Source organism: Malania oleifera, chromosome 10, assembly GCF_029873635.1.
Source record: "Malania oleifera isolate guangnan ecotype guangnan chromosome 10, ASM2987363v1, whole genome shotgun sequence".
NCBI lineage: Eukaryota > Viridiplantae > Streptophyta > Magnoliopsida > Santalales > Ximeniaceae > Malania > Malania oleifera.
In genome coordinates, this window is record NC_080426.1 from 16191501 (window position 1) to 16204663 (window position 13163).

A 13163-nucleotide genomic window follows, 5' to 3' on the forward strand; every position below is an offset into this window, starting at 1 on the left:
TGTGGGCTGCGGGAGTGCCTCTCACGAGATTAGGTGTTCAAACCCTTTCGGACTCGTTTATGCTCCTAAACTCTTGAATTTACCCTCTTTTTGGAGTTGTGAGGTCAACTTCAAGGACGTAGGATTAGTCACGTAGACCGTAAAATGGACGCGTGGAAACCCAGTGCGTAATCTGAAAAAAAGAAAAAAGAAATACAAATATTTTAAACAAAGATGGTTAAAATTATTTGGGGCGAGCAATGCTACTATTACAGTGTGGGTCCCCTGGAGGAATGGCCCGGGATTGAAATGGGAATGAGAGATGGTGGCGGTAGTGATTTGTTAAGTAATTGATTATTGACTGTCACTTGCCATCGCTGGCTAGCGTTACAGAGCGTGTAGCGCATCGGAAGGTTGCGTCATTTAAACCAGAAGCGTAAATAATTCCCACTCTCAAAACGTTACACGCCACAACAAACCCAGAGCGGGAACACCCCCACTTCCCTTTTTTATTATTATTTATTTTTTCCTTCAATCGTGCCGCCCTCAACACCTCTCTCTCTCTCTCCATCCACACATACTTCTCTCTACAGAGTAATCTGCCTCTGAATGTGTCTCTTTGCCATTTCAAATCTCAATGTCTTTCCATCTCCTCTCTCTCTCCTCTCTCTCTCTCTCTCTCTCTCTCTCTGCAGTTTGACGACTGTCTCTCTCTCTCGTTCGCTTGAAGGCCTGTGTTTGATCTTTGCTATCTCTGGTGGATATTTGAGAAGTGTTTGAATCTTGATTTCTGGACGGATACAATGTGGTGAGTATCGATCTTGACTGGCAATGGCGTCGAGTTCTACTCTGAGATCTTCGCATCGTTATTCCGAGCGACAGGCTTCGTCTTCATCCTCTTCTTCTTCTTACTCTTCTTCTTGTTCTTCGAGAAGCGTCAGTTTCAGTGGGCTGCAACACCCCCCTGCCCGCCCCAAGCTCCCTGCTTCAAGACGCTCTGTACCGACCAATCCTCGATTCCAACCCGACGACTGCAACTCAGGTCTCTCTCTCTCTCTCTCTCTCGCCTCTGTTGTTGCATTAGAATGTCTAGTATTTCAATTCCTTTAGGGTTTTGGGGGTGGGGAGGGTTGGAGAAACGATGTTGTGATTGTTAAACTTTTTTGTTGGTTTATGAATTGATGCTCTCCCCATGGAGATATCAATACTTGTACGTTTTCCGCCGCAATTTCGTAAAAGTTGCGGTTATTAACTATTCACTTCTAAAAATAATGATTACACACTCCGTTCGACATGAATTCTGCTTACCGTATGGATATTTCTTTGGCAGGCAGATGCCCAGCAGAGTTCACATTCTCATTTTTCTCCGTCTTTGAAAACGATTGTAAATGGAGTTTTTCTTTTTTCCCTCGCTTCAAGTGTTACTCACTGTTTTATTAGTGGACGAGATTTGTCGTTGCTTTATTAGATTCTCTATTTAACAACTGTCAAAACGTGATAAACGACAACACGTATGAAGATTCTGAGTTCAATCTTGATCACAGAACCTGGAAGAGTGAGAGTTGCTGTCAGACTGCGACCAAGAAATGCGGAGGATCTTCTCTTGGATGCTGATTTTGCTGATTGTGTTGAACTACAACCAGAGGTATCGTTATCAAACATTAAGTGGCTGTTGGTGACATTGTCTAAAATTATGAAAATAAAAACTAGCAACTAGAAATGAAAAGTAAAAACTTAGAAGTGGAAGTAAGAATTAGCATTTTGTTTGGTTGTATTACCGAAATTAATGTAAATTAAAAACCTGATTGAACACGTGTTTGTCTTTTTCATTGAATCAAGTAACAATTATCATTACCATCCTTCAATTACCCATAAATTTTTCGTCTGTCACCTACTGGGTAATTTAACAGTAACTATTGTACCTTAACTAGCCATTAGCGCACAATCAGTTCCCAAATGCCCTCTTTTACTGTTCTTTATTTTTATAATTGTATCCTTATTGTTAATTTTTTTTTCAGTAAAGAAGTAAAGCTGTTTCTAGGGTGTTTTGGAATTTCAAAGTTCCAAACAAATTAAATGAAACTTTCATTTTTTTAACAATGCAGAAAAATCGACCATTAGGAATAAAACTAAAGCTTGAATAAATTAAAATACAGTGAGGATAATGAAAAATTCCAAAGAATACAATTCGAAGATATTATACTAAAAATAAAAATTACTTGATAATTATTTTAATTAATAATTATAATCGTTAGATTACCACTTCACTTAAAAGCTTAAGCTGTATATCAAGCATTAGCACTCCCCCTCTCTGAATACGGTCAACAATATTAGAACCTAGGATCTCCTAATAACCAACTTTTATATCATGTTAGATTACCACTTCACCTAAAAGTTTAAGCTGTTAGGTTGTGAGCCAACAATATATATCAAACTTCGACAACATTCTGAGATTCAATCTCTAGTGCTCCAGAAAGAATCCTTGTGTATATAAAATGTTGAAAACGGTGAAAATATATATATTTTGATAATTTTTTGTTTTGTTTCAAAATTTTGAATTTCAAGGATATTTTATAATTATATTTAACATTCACATGACAAATTAGTTTAATTTCTCTTAATTAAAAGAATTGTGTACACAGTCCTTGATACTAAAGTACTGTGGGAACAAGTGCCGAGACAAGTGAAAATCAGATTTTAAAAAATTTAGTTTTTTCAGTTGTCACAATAACCGAAATTTGACAACAGAAGCTAAAACTAAGAATGAAAACAAATGCGTTATTGCCCCATGTATATTGACTGTACTGTGGCAAAACAAAAACAAGAAATTGTAGTACCAACCTGCCTCTAAAATTTTAAGAACCTCAATTTCCCCCATCAGTGATTAATCCTAGAGCATGTTTTGTTTGAGTTGATTGCAAGGTTTTGTATTTTTACTTGCATTCCTTATCAGGAATTAGCTGTATGTTTCTCTCTCTCTCTCTCTCTCTCTCTCTCTCTCTCTCATGCATGCTCGTTACATACGTTTAAAAGGGGGGGCCATAATCATAATCTTTGCCCTGTGAATGTAGCTAAAGAGGCTGAAGCTGAGAAAAAACAGTTGGAGTACTGAGTCTTACAAATTTGATGAATTATTTACAGAAAGTGCCTCCCAAAAGCGTGTTTATGATGCAGTAGCTAAACCTGTTGTTGAGGTAAGTGCAAGGAGCTTGATTTGTTACATCATAGAAATATGTATTGCATGTATTTATTGTCACGATCCAAGTTCTGCATTTTATCTGAATGGTTAGTGGAAGACTTTATTTTTTCTTAGGCTAGCTAGCAACCTCACCATTTCATTTTCCAATTGTGAAGCAAAATTATTGCTTTATGACATTTTCCATTTCAAAGCAAACATTTTTCTTTTCTTTCCTTATTGCAATGGAGGAGGGATAAAAACTCTTTCAGAGAAGGATTGGATGGCATCTTGATCATATACAGCATATGTTTTTGCAGTGTGTATTGAATGGGTATAATGGGACAGTTATGGCTTACGGTCAAACAGGTACTGGTAAGACTTACACAGTTGGCAGCCTGGGTAAAGATGATGCATCTGAGCGTGGCATTATGGTCAGAGCATTAGAAGACATAATTAGCAGTACATCTCCTGCTTATGATAGTGTGGAAATTTCCTATTTGCAGGTATTGAGTTTCAGTTAATGGTGCATTAGACTCACTTCTGTATGTTCTTATTTTATTTTTGTTTTGATATTTCAAATTATATCATCTTCACTAGTAGGCATGGTTCAAATTTTCATATTGGGGATGAGGTCTGATTAGCAAAATGGGAATATTTTGGAATGGGATGGAAGTGTAAAATTTTTGGAAATTTTTGAGGAAATGACCAACGGCAACCTGACCTCACTTCCAAAAAGGATATTTACTAATTGGGATACTAAAGCTATTTGATACCCCATCGTTATTCTAAGAAGGATGGTGTTTTATTTATGTGATGGCATTGATGCAGACTGATAGTTATGAAACAGAGCACTATGTTCTCTCTCCTTTTTCTTTTTGTTCATAAAAAAAATTGTAAATGAACTAGAAAATGAGAAGTTAGTATTCAACCCAAGCTCTCACCATGTAACCATAAGCCAGAACCAAATGGCATCAATCACCTATTAAATATACGCAGGATAATTTTTTTTTGAATTTTCTATTATAATTTGTGTTCGTTTTGATCCAAAAAAATCTTTTTAATCAAAATACACATGGATAAGAATGATCATTTTAAACATTGAAGCAAAACATCTTTGTTTCTTCACTTAGTTGTTTGAATTGGTATCTTCAACTCTTTTTGGATGAAGACTAGTTTGTGCAGTCATGTTTAGTCCCCTCATACTAGGCAATTATTGGTCTTCTAAGAACTTGGAGTCCTTGATTATATGGGTTTTCTAACATGATCCATCTTTCTTTTTTATCCGTGCTTCACTTTTCGTTAGCTACCCCCTTGGATTCACTTTAAATTATTATTATTTTTATTGGTTATTTTGTCATTCAGAATTATTAGTATGTGCCATAAGTTTGTAAGTCTGAGTTGGTAAGAGTATTATGTTCATTGACATGTACTTGACATATTATGAAGAGGGAGAGGCCTATTGTTGTGATTAGGTCTTCCATTTTATTCAATATTTTAACATGGTAGGAAAGCAAGATCCAACCAAACCCTACCACAGTATCAAACCCTAAACCTAATCATCCTATGCAAAGTCTCATTTGCTTTTTGTTTTTTGTTGTTCATAAACTTTCAATTGTTTCTCTGGATTAGTAGTGAATGGATTCGGAAGAGGGGCATAAGATTTCTTGAGAGGGATAAGGGTAGGAACAAGAGGATCAACATTATAGGGGGGGGGGGGGACCATTAAACATTTATGGAATCAAAATTGATTTATCCAAGGAGGACTGGACACTGGAAAAATAGGGTGTTGCCTAAGAAAAGATGACATCAACACCAACATATTTCCTATGAGCGTGAAGATCATAACATCTATATCCTTTTTGAGTTTTAGAGTACCCAACATAGACACATTTAATAGCACAAGTAAAGAACTTGTCCTGACCAGTATGTGGAACATGAACAAAACACACCCAAAGACATGAGGCAAAAAAATAGAGAAAATGGATGCTTTTGGGTACACGATGGAAAAGGGAATTTGCCCCCCTAGAAAACTTAAGGGCATGGGTTGTAAGAGGAGCATCGGTCCAAAAGGTTTTAGTAACATGCATGTGAAGGAGTAGAGACCGTGCTGTGTCAAGTAATCTTGTTTTGCTACTCCATTCTGCTGAGGTGTATGTATACATGATGTTTGATGAATAATCCCTTTGGCCATGCAAGAAGACTGAAGCTCATTTTGGATAAGTTCAAGTGCATTATTAGATAAAAAATTTTGAATATTGATGCGAAACTTAGTTTTTATTGCGTGGTAGGATTGAGTAAACGCATTAAAAGATTTGGACCTATCTTTTAACAAATAGATCCAGGTTATATGCGAAAAATCATCTGCAAAGGATACAAAATATTGATGACCAGTCAAATTCTTTACTCTACACAGACCCTCGAACATCTGAATGAATATGAGAAAACAATGATTTACCACGACTCTAGATGGAAAAGATGCCCTATTATGCTTTCCCAATTGACATTAAGAACACTCAAAATGAGAAATGGACTTGAAAATAGGAAAGTTGTAGTTTTTCAAGGGATGGATGACCCAAACAAGCATGCCACTGATCAAGAGAAACACCATGAGTAGAAATTGAGGAAGCCATATGACAAGAATTGGACCCACCATTGAAATAGTACATGCCATCCTTCTTGAGCCATCCACCAATCCTCTTCTTTTTTTGGAGATCCTAAATAACACAATGAAAAGGAAAGGTCACAAAACAGTTACGAGACTTAGTTAATTGACTAACTGATGCCAGGTTTAAGGGCAATTTTGACACATATAACATGGATGAAAGAGGAATAGAAGGGAAATTTTGACACATATAACATGGATGAAAGAGGAATAGAAGGGATTGAGGGAATATTGCCAAAACTAGAAACTGGTGTAACCGAACTATCAATAAGAGTAACCTATAGTGTAAGGTAGTGGGTTCAAAGACTAACAAATTAGGAATACATGTCATTAAGAGGAGGCAAAAGAATTCATAACCCAATGTGAGGAGGATGAAGAGCCAAGAAGCCCTGTTGTACCTGAATGGGCCATAGCACTAGATATAAAAGACTGAGTTTGGAGTTGTTGAACCATGCAAAACTCCTCTTCAGACATGGTGGATGATGTACTCAACTTTCCAATGGGGTGGCTAGGTGCATTTGAAGTGTCAACAGTACAATTGCCTTTCACAAGAGACTTATTCGCCCAAGGAGATTTCCAACAATTAATGTTATGATTTTCCTTGCCACAATGTGTGCAAATGCGATAATTGCCATGATACGCGTCCTTGTTTTATTACAATTGCCACAACCACAATCCAAAACCTTCTCCTCCTCCTCCTCCTAACTTCTCCTCCAAACTTTCCCTACTACAATTAGAGGTAGTATCCATGGCTGACTTATTACGGGAAGGAGCTCGAGTGGTCAGGCAGCACACACCAACACAAACAGCACTTTCAGGGCTTCAAAAAAGCCAGAACTTACTACATTTGAACTCTCGAAAATCCAGAAAATCCAGCAATTCAATGTGCAGCTATGATTACAGAACTGAGCTTACATTATCCTAGGGGAATTACTTAACCACAAAGAACATGGCAGACCACAGCAAAGTGCTGCAGGCATTTAATAAACGACCTGGCAGCAGCTCCAGTTATTACAGCTGGCAGCAACTGGAAACGAATGCAGAGAAGAAGAGGAAATAAATATTTGAACACCAATTGAAATCAATCAGCAACCGATACAAGATTGCAAGCAATCAATCACGAATACACGTTGTCAATACGGCAAACCACAAACAGACTGACAGAGGAACAGCAGCAGTAGCAGACAAGAAACAGAATATAAATGAGTTCACATTGCAAATCACCATGAAAGCACACAGCTTCCTACCAAGAATGCTGCACAACCTAACTTGTAGGGAGGGTCTCCTTAATTGACTCTTAAACAAACTAGAAAATCAGATTTGAGGACTGATTGTGGGAGGATAAGGAAAAAACGAAAAGCAGAGTATTGAATCCAATTCAGATAAATCAGATTTGAAGGAGATCTGCTCTGATATCATGTTAGATGACCACTGTACCTAAAAGCTGAAGCTGTTAGGTTCTGGGCCAACAGTGTATATCAAGCTTTGACAGAGGGCTATAAATAGCCGTGTAGCGCTATTATTAGCCAACAACACTATTTGATTAGCAAAATAAAGTTTTTGTTCTAGCCCTATTTGCAGGAAATCCTATATTTAGGACAGGATTAACCCCTGTTAATACCTTCAATACCCTCGACTTCTGTTCTACATAAGTTTTGTACAATGTAAGAGATTTGAAGATCTTTTCAGTTCGGTTTCAGTTTACTTATAACGGGAAACGTTGGAGTCATTTTGATGGAAAATTTTTGGAATATAAAACCTTGATAATAGGTTTCTGTGCATGAAATAACACAATTGGGAAAAATATTGTGATTTAAGCATTTGGTTTTATATTAATATGATTCCTTGTCAACCAGTAAAAGAAATGTTTGATGGAGTTTTATAAAATTGTTAAAGGGGATGAGAGACAAGGCCTGCACTAGGAGAATTACAACTTGAATATAAGAATTCAATCTTGAATGAGAATTATCTAAAGCAAGACTAATGATATTAAGGACAAGTGACGCATGAGTTTGCTCCCATAAGTGGTATATGCAGTGCCTAATAGCTGGTGTAATTTAGCCTTCTTTCAAAATTGCTGAGAATATAGTTGGGGCAGATCTGCTTAAGGTGCTCAGGAGTTTCATGTTAATGGCATTATCCCCAAGAGTATGAATTTGAATTTTATCACCTTTGTTTCCTAGAAAGGTTGTTCTGTAGTTAGTAAATTTTTTTTAAGAAAAAGAATTATATTAACGCTGGAACGAGAAGGTGCAAAGAAGGGAGGACAAGACGTCCTCCAAGAAGAGAGTTACTTATTTTCGGTCTATTAGCTTGACTACAAGTGTTTGTATGATCATTGCTGAGGTTCTTGTGATAGGATTGTAGTGGAGATAACGAACACCATTTCTAGTTCTCTGGCGGCTTTTGTGAGAGGTAGGTATAATAAGGTTTCAGCATTTTTAGAATGTTTTCTTTGGATAGTAGATTTTCAATATTTTTTTGAATGAGGTCTTTGTGTTGATATCATATACTTATGGAGGCACCTAACCCTTATAAGTGATGAGGATTATGGTGTCGAGCATAAAAATAAGGGCAGAAGAAGGGAAAACTGATGAAGCTTTTCCCCTGCTATTTGAAGGTGTGAAATCATGATCATAGCTTCCTGTTGTGATTAAAGTTTCTTCTATAAACTAATGCTTAAAGGGAAAGAAATTAACATTCTTGCGGAATCAATGTGCTTTGAGTATAACTTATTTACAGTCTGCTACGCACATATTTTGTTGAGTTTCAGATGGACTGCAGTAACTGGTAGGTTTCTTAGTAGAAAATTTTGCATTGTGAATAATAGTTGTTAATAGAATTTGCAAGTACTTGGCACTGACTCTAGTTTAAACTCATTAGTCTGACGGTTAACGCAGTTCAATATCTATTCATGTGAAACTTTGAAAGATTGTGTAAAAAAGGCTTCTGTTAAAGAACCACTCATTTGTTGATATTTAATGTTGTTTCTCCAGTTGTATATGGAATCATTACAAGATTTACTTGCACCAGAAAAGATTAATATCCCTATTGTTGAGGACTCCAAGAATGGGGAAATCTCGTTGCCTGGAGCTGCAGTTGTTAAAGTTCAGGATCTTGACCACTCTCTGCAACTGCTTCAAGTTGGCGAAGCCAACCGTCATGCAGAAAATACAAAACTGAATACAAATTCCTCACGTAGCCATGCAATCCTTATGGTGAGTCATATAGAAGTTCAGATTTTTTGTTCCTATGTTTCTTTTAATCTGTAGAAAATATTTTTTGTACTTTAAAGTTCACAAATTTTGTCACTTCAATGAGAACTAAAGCCCTTTTTGTTCTATAGGTTAATGTTCGGAGATCTTTCTCTGAAAGAGTGGACAATGAGATTGTTTCTCAAGAGAAGCACATAAAGAGAGAATTATATGGTGGCAATGGCATACATACAGTTCGCAAAAGCAAACTGCTGATTGTGGATCTTGCGGGATCTGAAAGATTAGACAAATCAGGTGCAGTTGGCTACAGTATGGTGCCAATATGCTCCATGGCCTGGAAACCCATTGTGATTTATTTATTTATTTTATTGTTTTTGTTCTTTAAAATTTCTTTTGGTTTCAACGCATTTTTTTGTTTTTTACCATTAGCCATTCTTACGTGTATAAACTGGATTCAGGATGACATTTTTGATGTACAGGCTAAATGTGCTATAGCTGAAAGTGTAATGTGAAAATCAATTTCAAAATTATCTGGTAAAATGGATTCTGGCTATGCAATATTTTTTTACTATTAAATTATTCACATCTTATTTCACATGTTGCAGGCAGTGAAGGTCACTTGCTCGAAGAGGCTAAATTTATTAATCTTTCCCTTACTTCACTTGGGAAATGTATAAATGCATTGGCTGAAAACAATGCACACATACCTACTAGAGATTCCAAGCTAACGAGATTGCTTCGAGATTCATTTGGAGGTTATACCAGTGTTTTCACTCATTTGTATTTCTTAAATGCTTTGTTTTTTATATATGATAAAATACATTTAAGTTCTCAAAATTGAGTGTTTATTATTTATCATCATTATTATTACTGTTACTACTACTACTACTACTACTACTACTACTACAGTAAAAAAATATGTTGCAGGCTTGAAGCTTTTTTCCCGTTTTTCTTGCCAGATGCAGCTTTTCCTTGTCAGTTGTCTTTCTGTTTGACTTTGTATTTTTTCCACCTTAAGCTTCAATCAATGAAAAGTTTGCAACTTATTTTCTGATGCACTTTAGAGGAGAAAGCCTGACTCATATTGAGTTATTCACTGTCCTGTGATTCAAAATTCAATACTCCGTAACTCTCCACAGGTTTCTTTTGTGAAAAGGGATAGGATTGATAGGCTAAGGTAACTGGATACTTTCAAAACTACATTACTTCCAGTGTGAAATTGCAGAAAGAAAAAGAAAAACATAGGGAGGTTACTTTTGTCTTTTTTTTATTTCTGATCTGTCTCTCTTTTAAATTCAGTTAATAAGACTACATTTAGATCAGTTAATGAACTAACTGATTGGTCTAAAACACCAATTGTTTGTTTTTATTGGAAGAAAGGCACTTTTTATGCTTGTCAAGCCATTTTGAAAAGAAGAATAAACCATCTATAAATCTATTGAATTTTAGTAACATTAATTTTTGATTTTTTGCTTCTTTATAGTTCTTTTGTATGAAACAAATGATCTATCAGAGTTTCGTGTCATTTTCAAAAAGATTTGATGGGACCTTAGAAGCAAGAAGGAAAAAAATTCTAAGAAATTTCCCTAATAATTTCTAGAAGATAATACAAATTGAATTTCAAGGTCTTCTTTGTGAAAACCTGGTAAGAATCGATGATGTCTACTCATTTTTTACTGGAACTCTCACATGCACACACACTCACATACACATACAATTCTGTGTATGGTTATATATTGGTTGCTTCCTTTCCTAGACACTCCAAATCTTTGAACCCTATGGTAAGGACTTTCTCTTCCTCATCCCCGACTTGCTCCTGCCCTCCCCCTCCTGTTTCTACTGATGTGGAACTTTTTTTTTTTTTTTTTTCGATTTCATGTTGAAATGATTAATGTTTTTTACAAATTGTTTTACGATTTTAACACACATTAGATTAAATCTATGATCAATTTATGCACAATATTTGGTTTTTACCCTTGTTTAATTATATTTTTCAAATATGAATATTGCAAAAATAATTGAATGTAATGAAATTTTATTTATTTATTTTTAGCTATGGCTTTGGCTGTGATATTCATAGATTAGACATTTTACATGAAGTGGTGTAAGGACTTTCTCATCCTCATCCCTGACTTGCTCCTGCCCTCCCCCTCCCGTTTCTACTGATGTGGAACTTTTTTTTTTTTTTGATTTCATGTTGAAATGATTAATGTTTTTTACAAATTGTTTTATGATTTTAACACACATTAGATTAAATCTATGATCAATTTATGCACAATATTTGGTTTTTACCCTTGTTTAATTATATTTTTCAAATATGAATTTTGCAAAAATAATTGAATGTAATGAAATTTTATTTATTTATTTTTAGCTATGGCTTTGGCTGTGATATTCATAGATTAGACATTTTACATGAAGTGGTGTATTGATTGTGCTGGTGTTTCAAATATTGGCATGTAGTTATGTACAATTGTTGGCACAATTTAGTGAAAAATAATGATTGCATTTGTAACTTAAACATGCATGCAACAACATACTACTAATTACTAAAGGCTTTTACTTGTGCCTCTTGGTGCATGTTTCTATGTTTCCACATGCCATAATCTGGCTGAATGTATTAGTGAGCTGTCAAATTTGATGATCACCTTTCCTATTCCTATATATTTAAAGAAATTTTCTAATTTATAAATTCTACTAAAATTTTTTAATTATTTTTTTGTTTTATTTTCTTTCAACTCAACATCTTTCACTAGGTTCCTGAACCATTTCTTTCTCATGGAGGACCACATTTTTTAAACAATGAAAGTTATGTTGCCAATGATGGAATGGATATCAACTATCAAATCCTAGTTTTACAAGATATCGAATTTTTGGATTGTGGGGAAGAATTCCGTATCCAGGAAAATGCATGTGTACAGGTATATACCTGTGTATATATAGAGATGAAAAGTTTGGTTGGGCAAGTAGAACAATTTGTGTTGATAAAAATTAGAGAGGGAACTTCTGAAATCTCTGGCTATATCCGCAGTAGGGAAAATGATAAAGCTGCATTCGTGCAGTTGTTCAATCGCTTACAAAGGCTGAGATTATTAAGTGTGAGTTCGGGCTTTGGTGGGGTTAGGATGCTTGGAATGGTAATGGGTAGTATCATTGAGAAAGATAAAGAAATTGTCTCCAAACTGAATGAAACGGCTTTTAATAGGTATAAGTAGATGAATAGGACTAGTACTAGCAACACCTAATAGGAAGAATGCACTTTTTAACAATTGTAACTTTTTCTAATGGCACTTATACAATAAATTTTCAATCTCATTTTTATGTTTAGTTTCTTATACAAAAATTCTGATTCAAAAACCTTTCCATCCAAATCTGTTTCTTGTGCAATCAATTTAGGAAAATTATTATCTTATTAATTTTTTGGTTCTATTTCTGTTGATTTTTGATTTAAAATCATTTTTGGTTTTATTTAAACAGGCTCTGCAAGGACATCGTTAATAATAACAATTGGGCCATCTGCACGACATCATGCTGAAACCACTAGCACAATAATGTTTGGTCAGCGGGTGAGTATGGTAAAAGACTTTCTGATCAAGTTATTTGGGAATACCCAAAAACCACATTTATTTTTTTCATCGTGTTATTTGAAAATACAGCAGTCAGCAGTAATATGGGTGATGTGTTATTATCTGACCTGCATGTGATATATGATTGTGGTACAGTCTTTCAATATTTTAGTTTCTGTGATGCTCAGCTGCTGATCATATGCCTGTGAATAAATGTTATCTTTTGGTATTTTCTCCTTCAAAATGGAACTGCATTGATGTGAAAAGGTTTCCATGAAATAAGTGTTGCTCTTATTCTTAATAGAAATGTGATATTTCAAGGCAGTGACTTATCTTGTGCCTTTTGCAGGCAATGAAAATAGAAAACATGTTGAAACTTAAAGAAGAATTTGATTATGAAAGTCTATGTCGGAAGCTTGAGAACCAGTTAGACCAACTCACTGTAGAAATTGAGAGGCAGCAAAAATTGAGAGAAACTGACAAAAGTGATATGGAAAAGAAGATTAGGGAGTGTCAAAACTCCTTAGCCGAGGCTGAGAAGAGTCTGCTGAGAAGGTCTGAGGTAG

At 35.3% G+C, this 13163-nt stretch overlaps 1 protein-coding gene across 5 annotated transcripts in view; it reads left to right on the forward strand.

The window, feature by feature from the left end:
- Positions 1 to 434: 434 nt before the first annotated feature.
- Positions 435 to 13163, forward strand: part of LOC131165419 (kinesin-like protein KIN-UC) — a 41044-nt gene continuing 28315 nt past the window's right edge. For 3 of the 5 annotated variants that reach the window (XM_058123216.1, XM_058123217.1, XM_058123218.1), the window contains exons 1-9: positions 492 to 1021; positions 1524 to 1624; positions 3051 to 3173; positions 3475 to 3660; positions 8816 to 9037; positions 9166 to 9328; positions 9640 to 9789; positions 12509 to 12597; positions 12947 to 13159. In XM_058123216.1, coding sequence (XP_057979199.1) covers positions 811 to 1021; positions 1524 to 1624; positions 3051 to 3173; positions 3475 to 3660; positions 8816 to 9037; positions 9166 to 9328; positions 9640 to 9789; positions 12509 to 12597; positions 12947 to 13159 — 1458 coding nt within the window. In that variant the 5' untranslated portion in view covers positions 492 to 810. Of the gene's footprint in view, positions 1022 to 1523; positions 1625 to 3050; positions 3174 to 3474; positions 3661 to 8815; positions 9038 to 9165; positions 9329 to 9639; positions 9790 to 12508; positions 12598 to 12946; positions 13160 to 13163 lie in introns of all 5 variants that reach the window. The other 2 variants (XM_058123214.1, XM_058123219.1) reach the window with 2 other exon arrangements.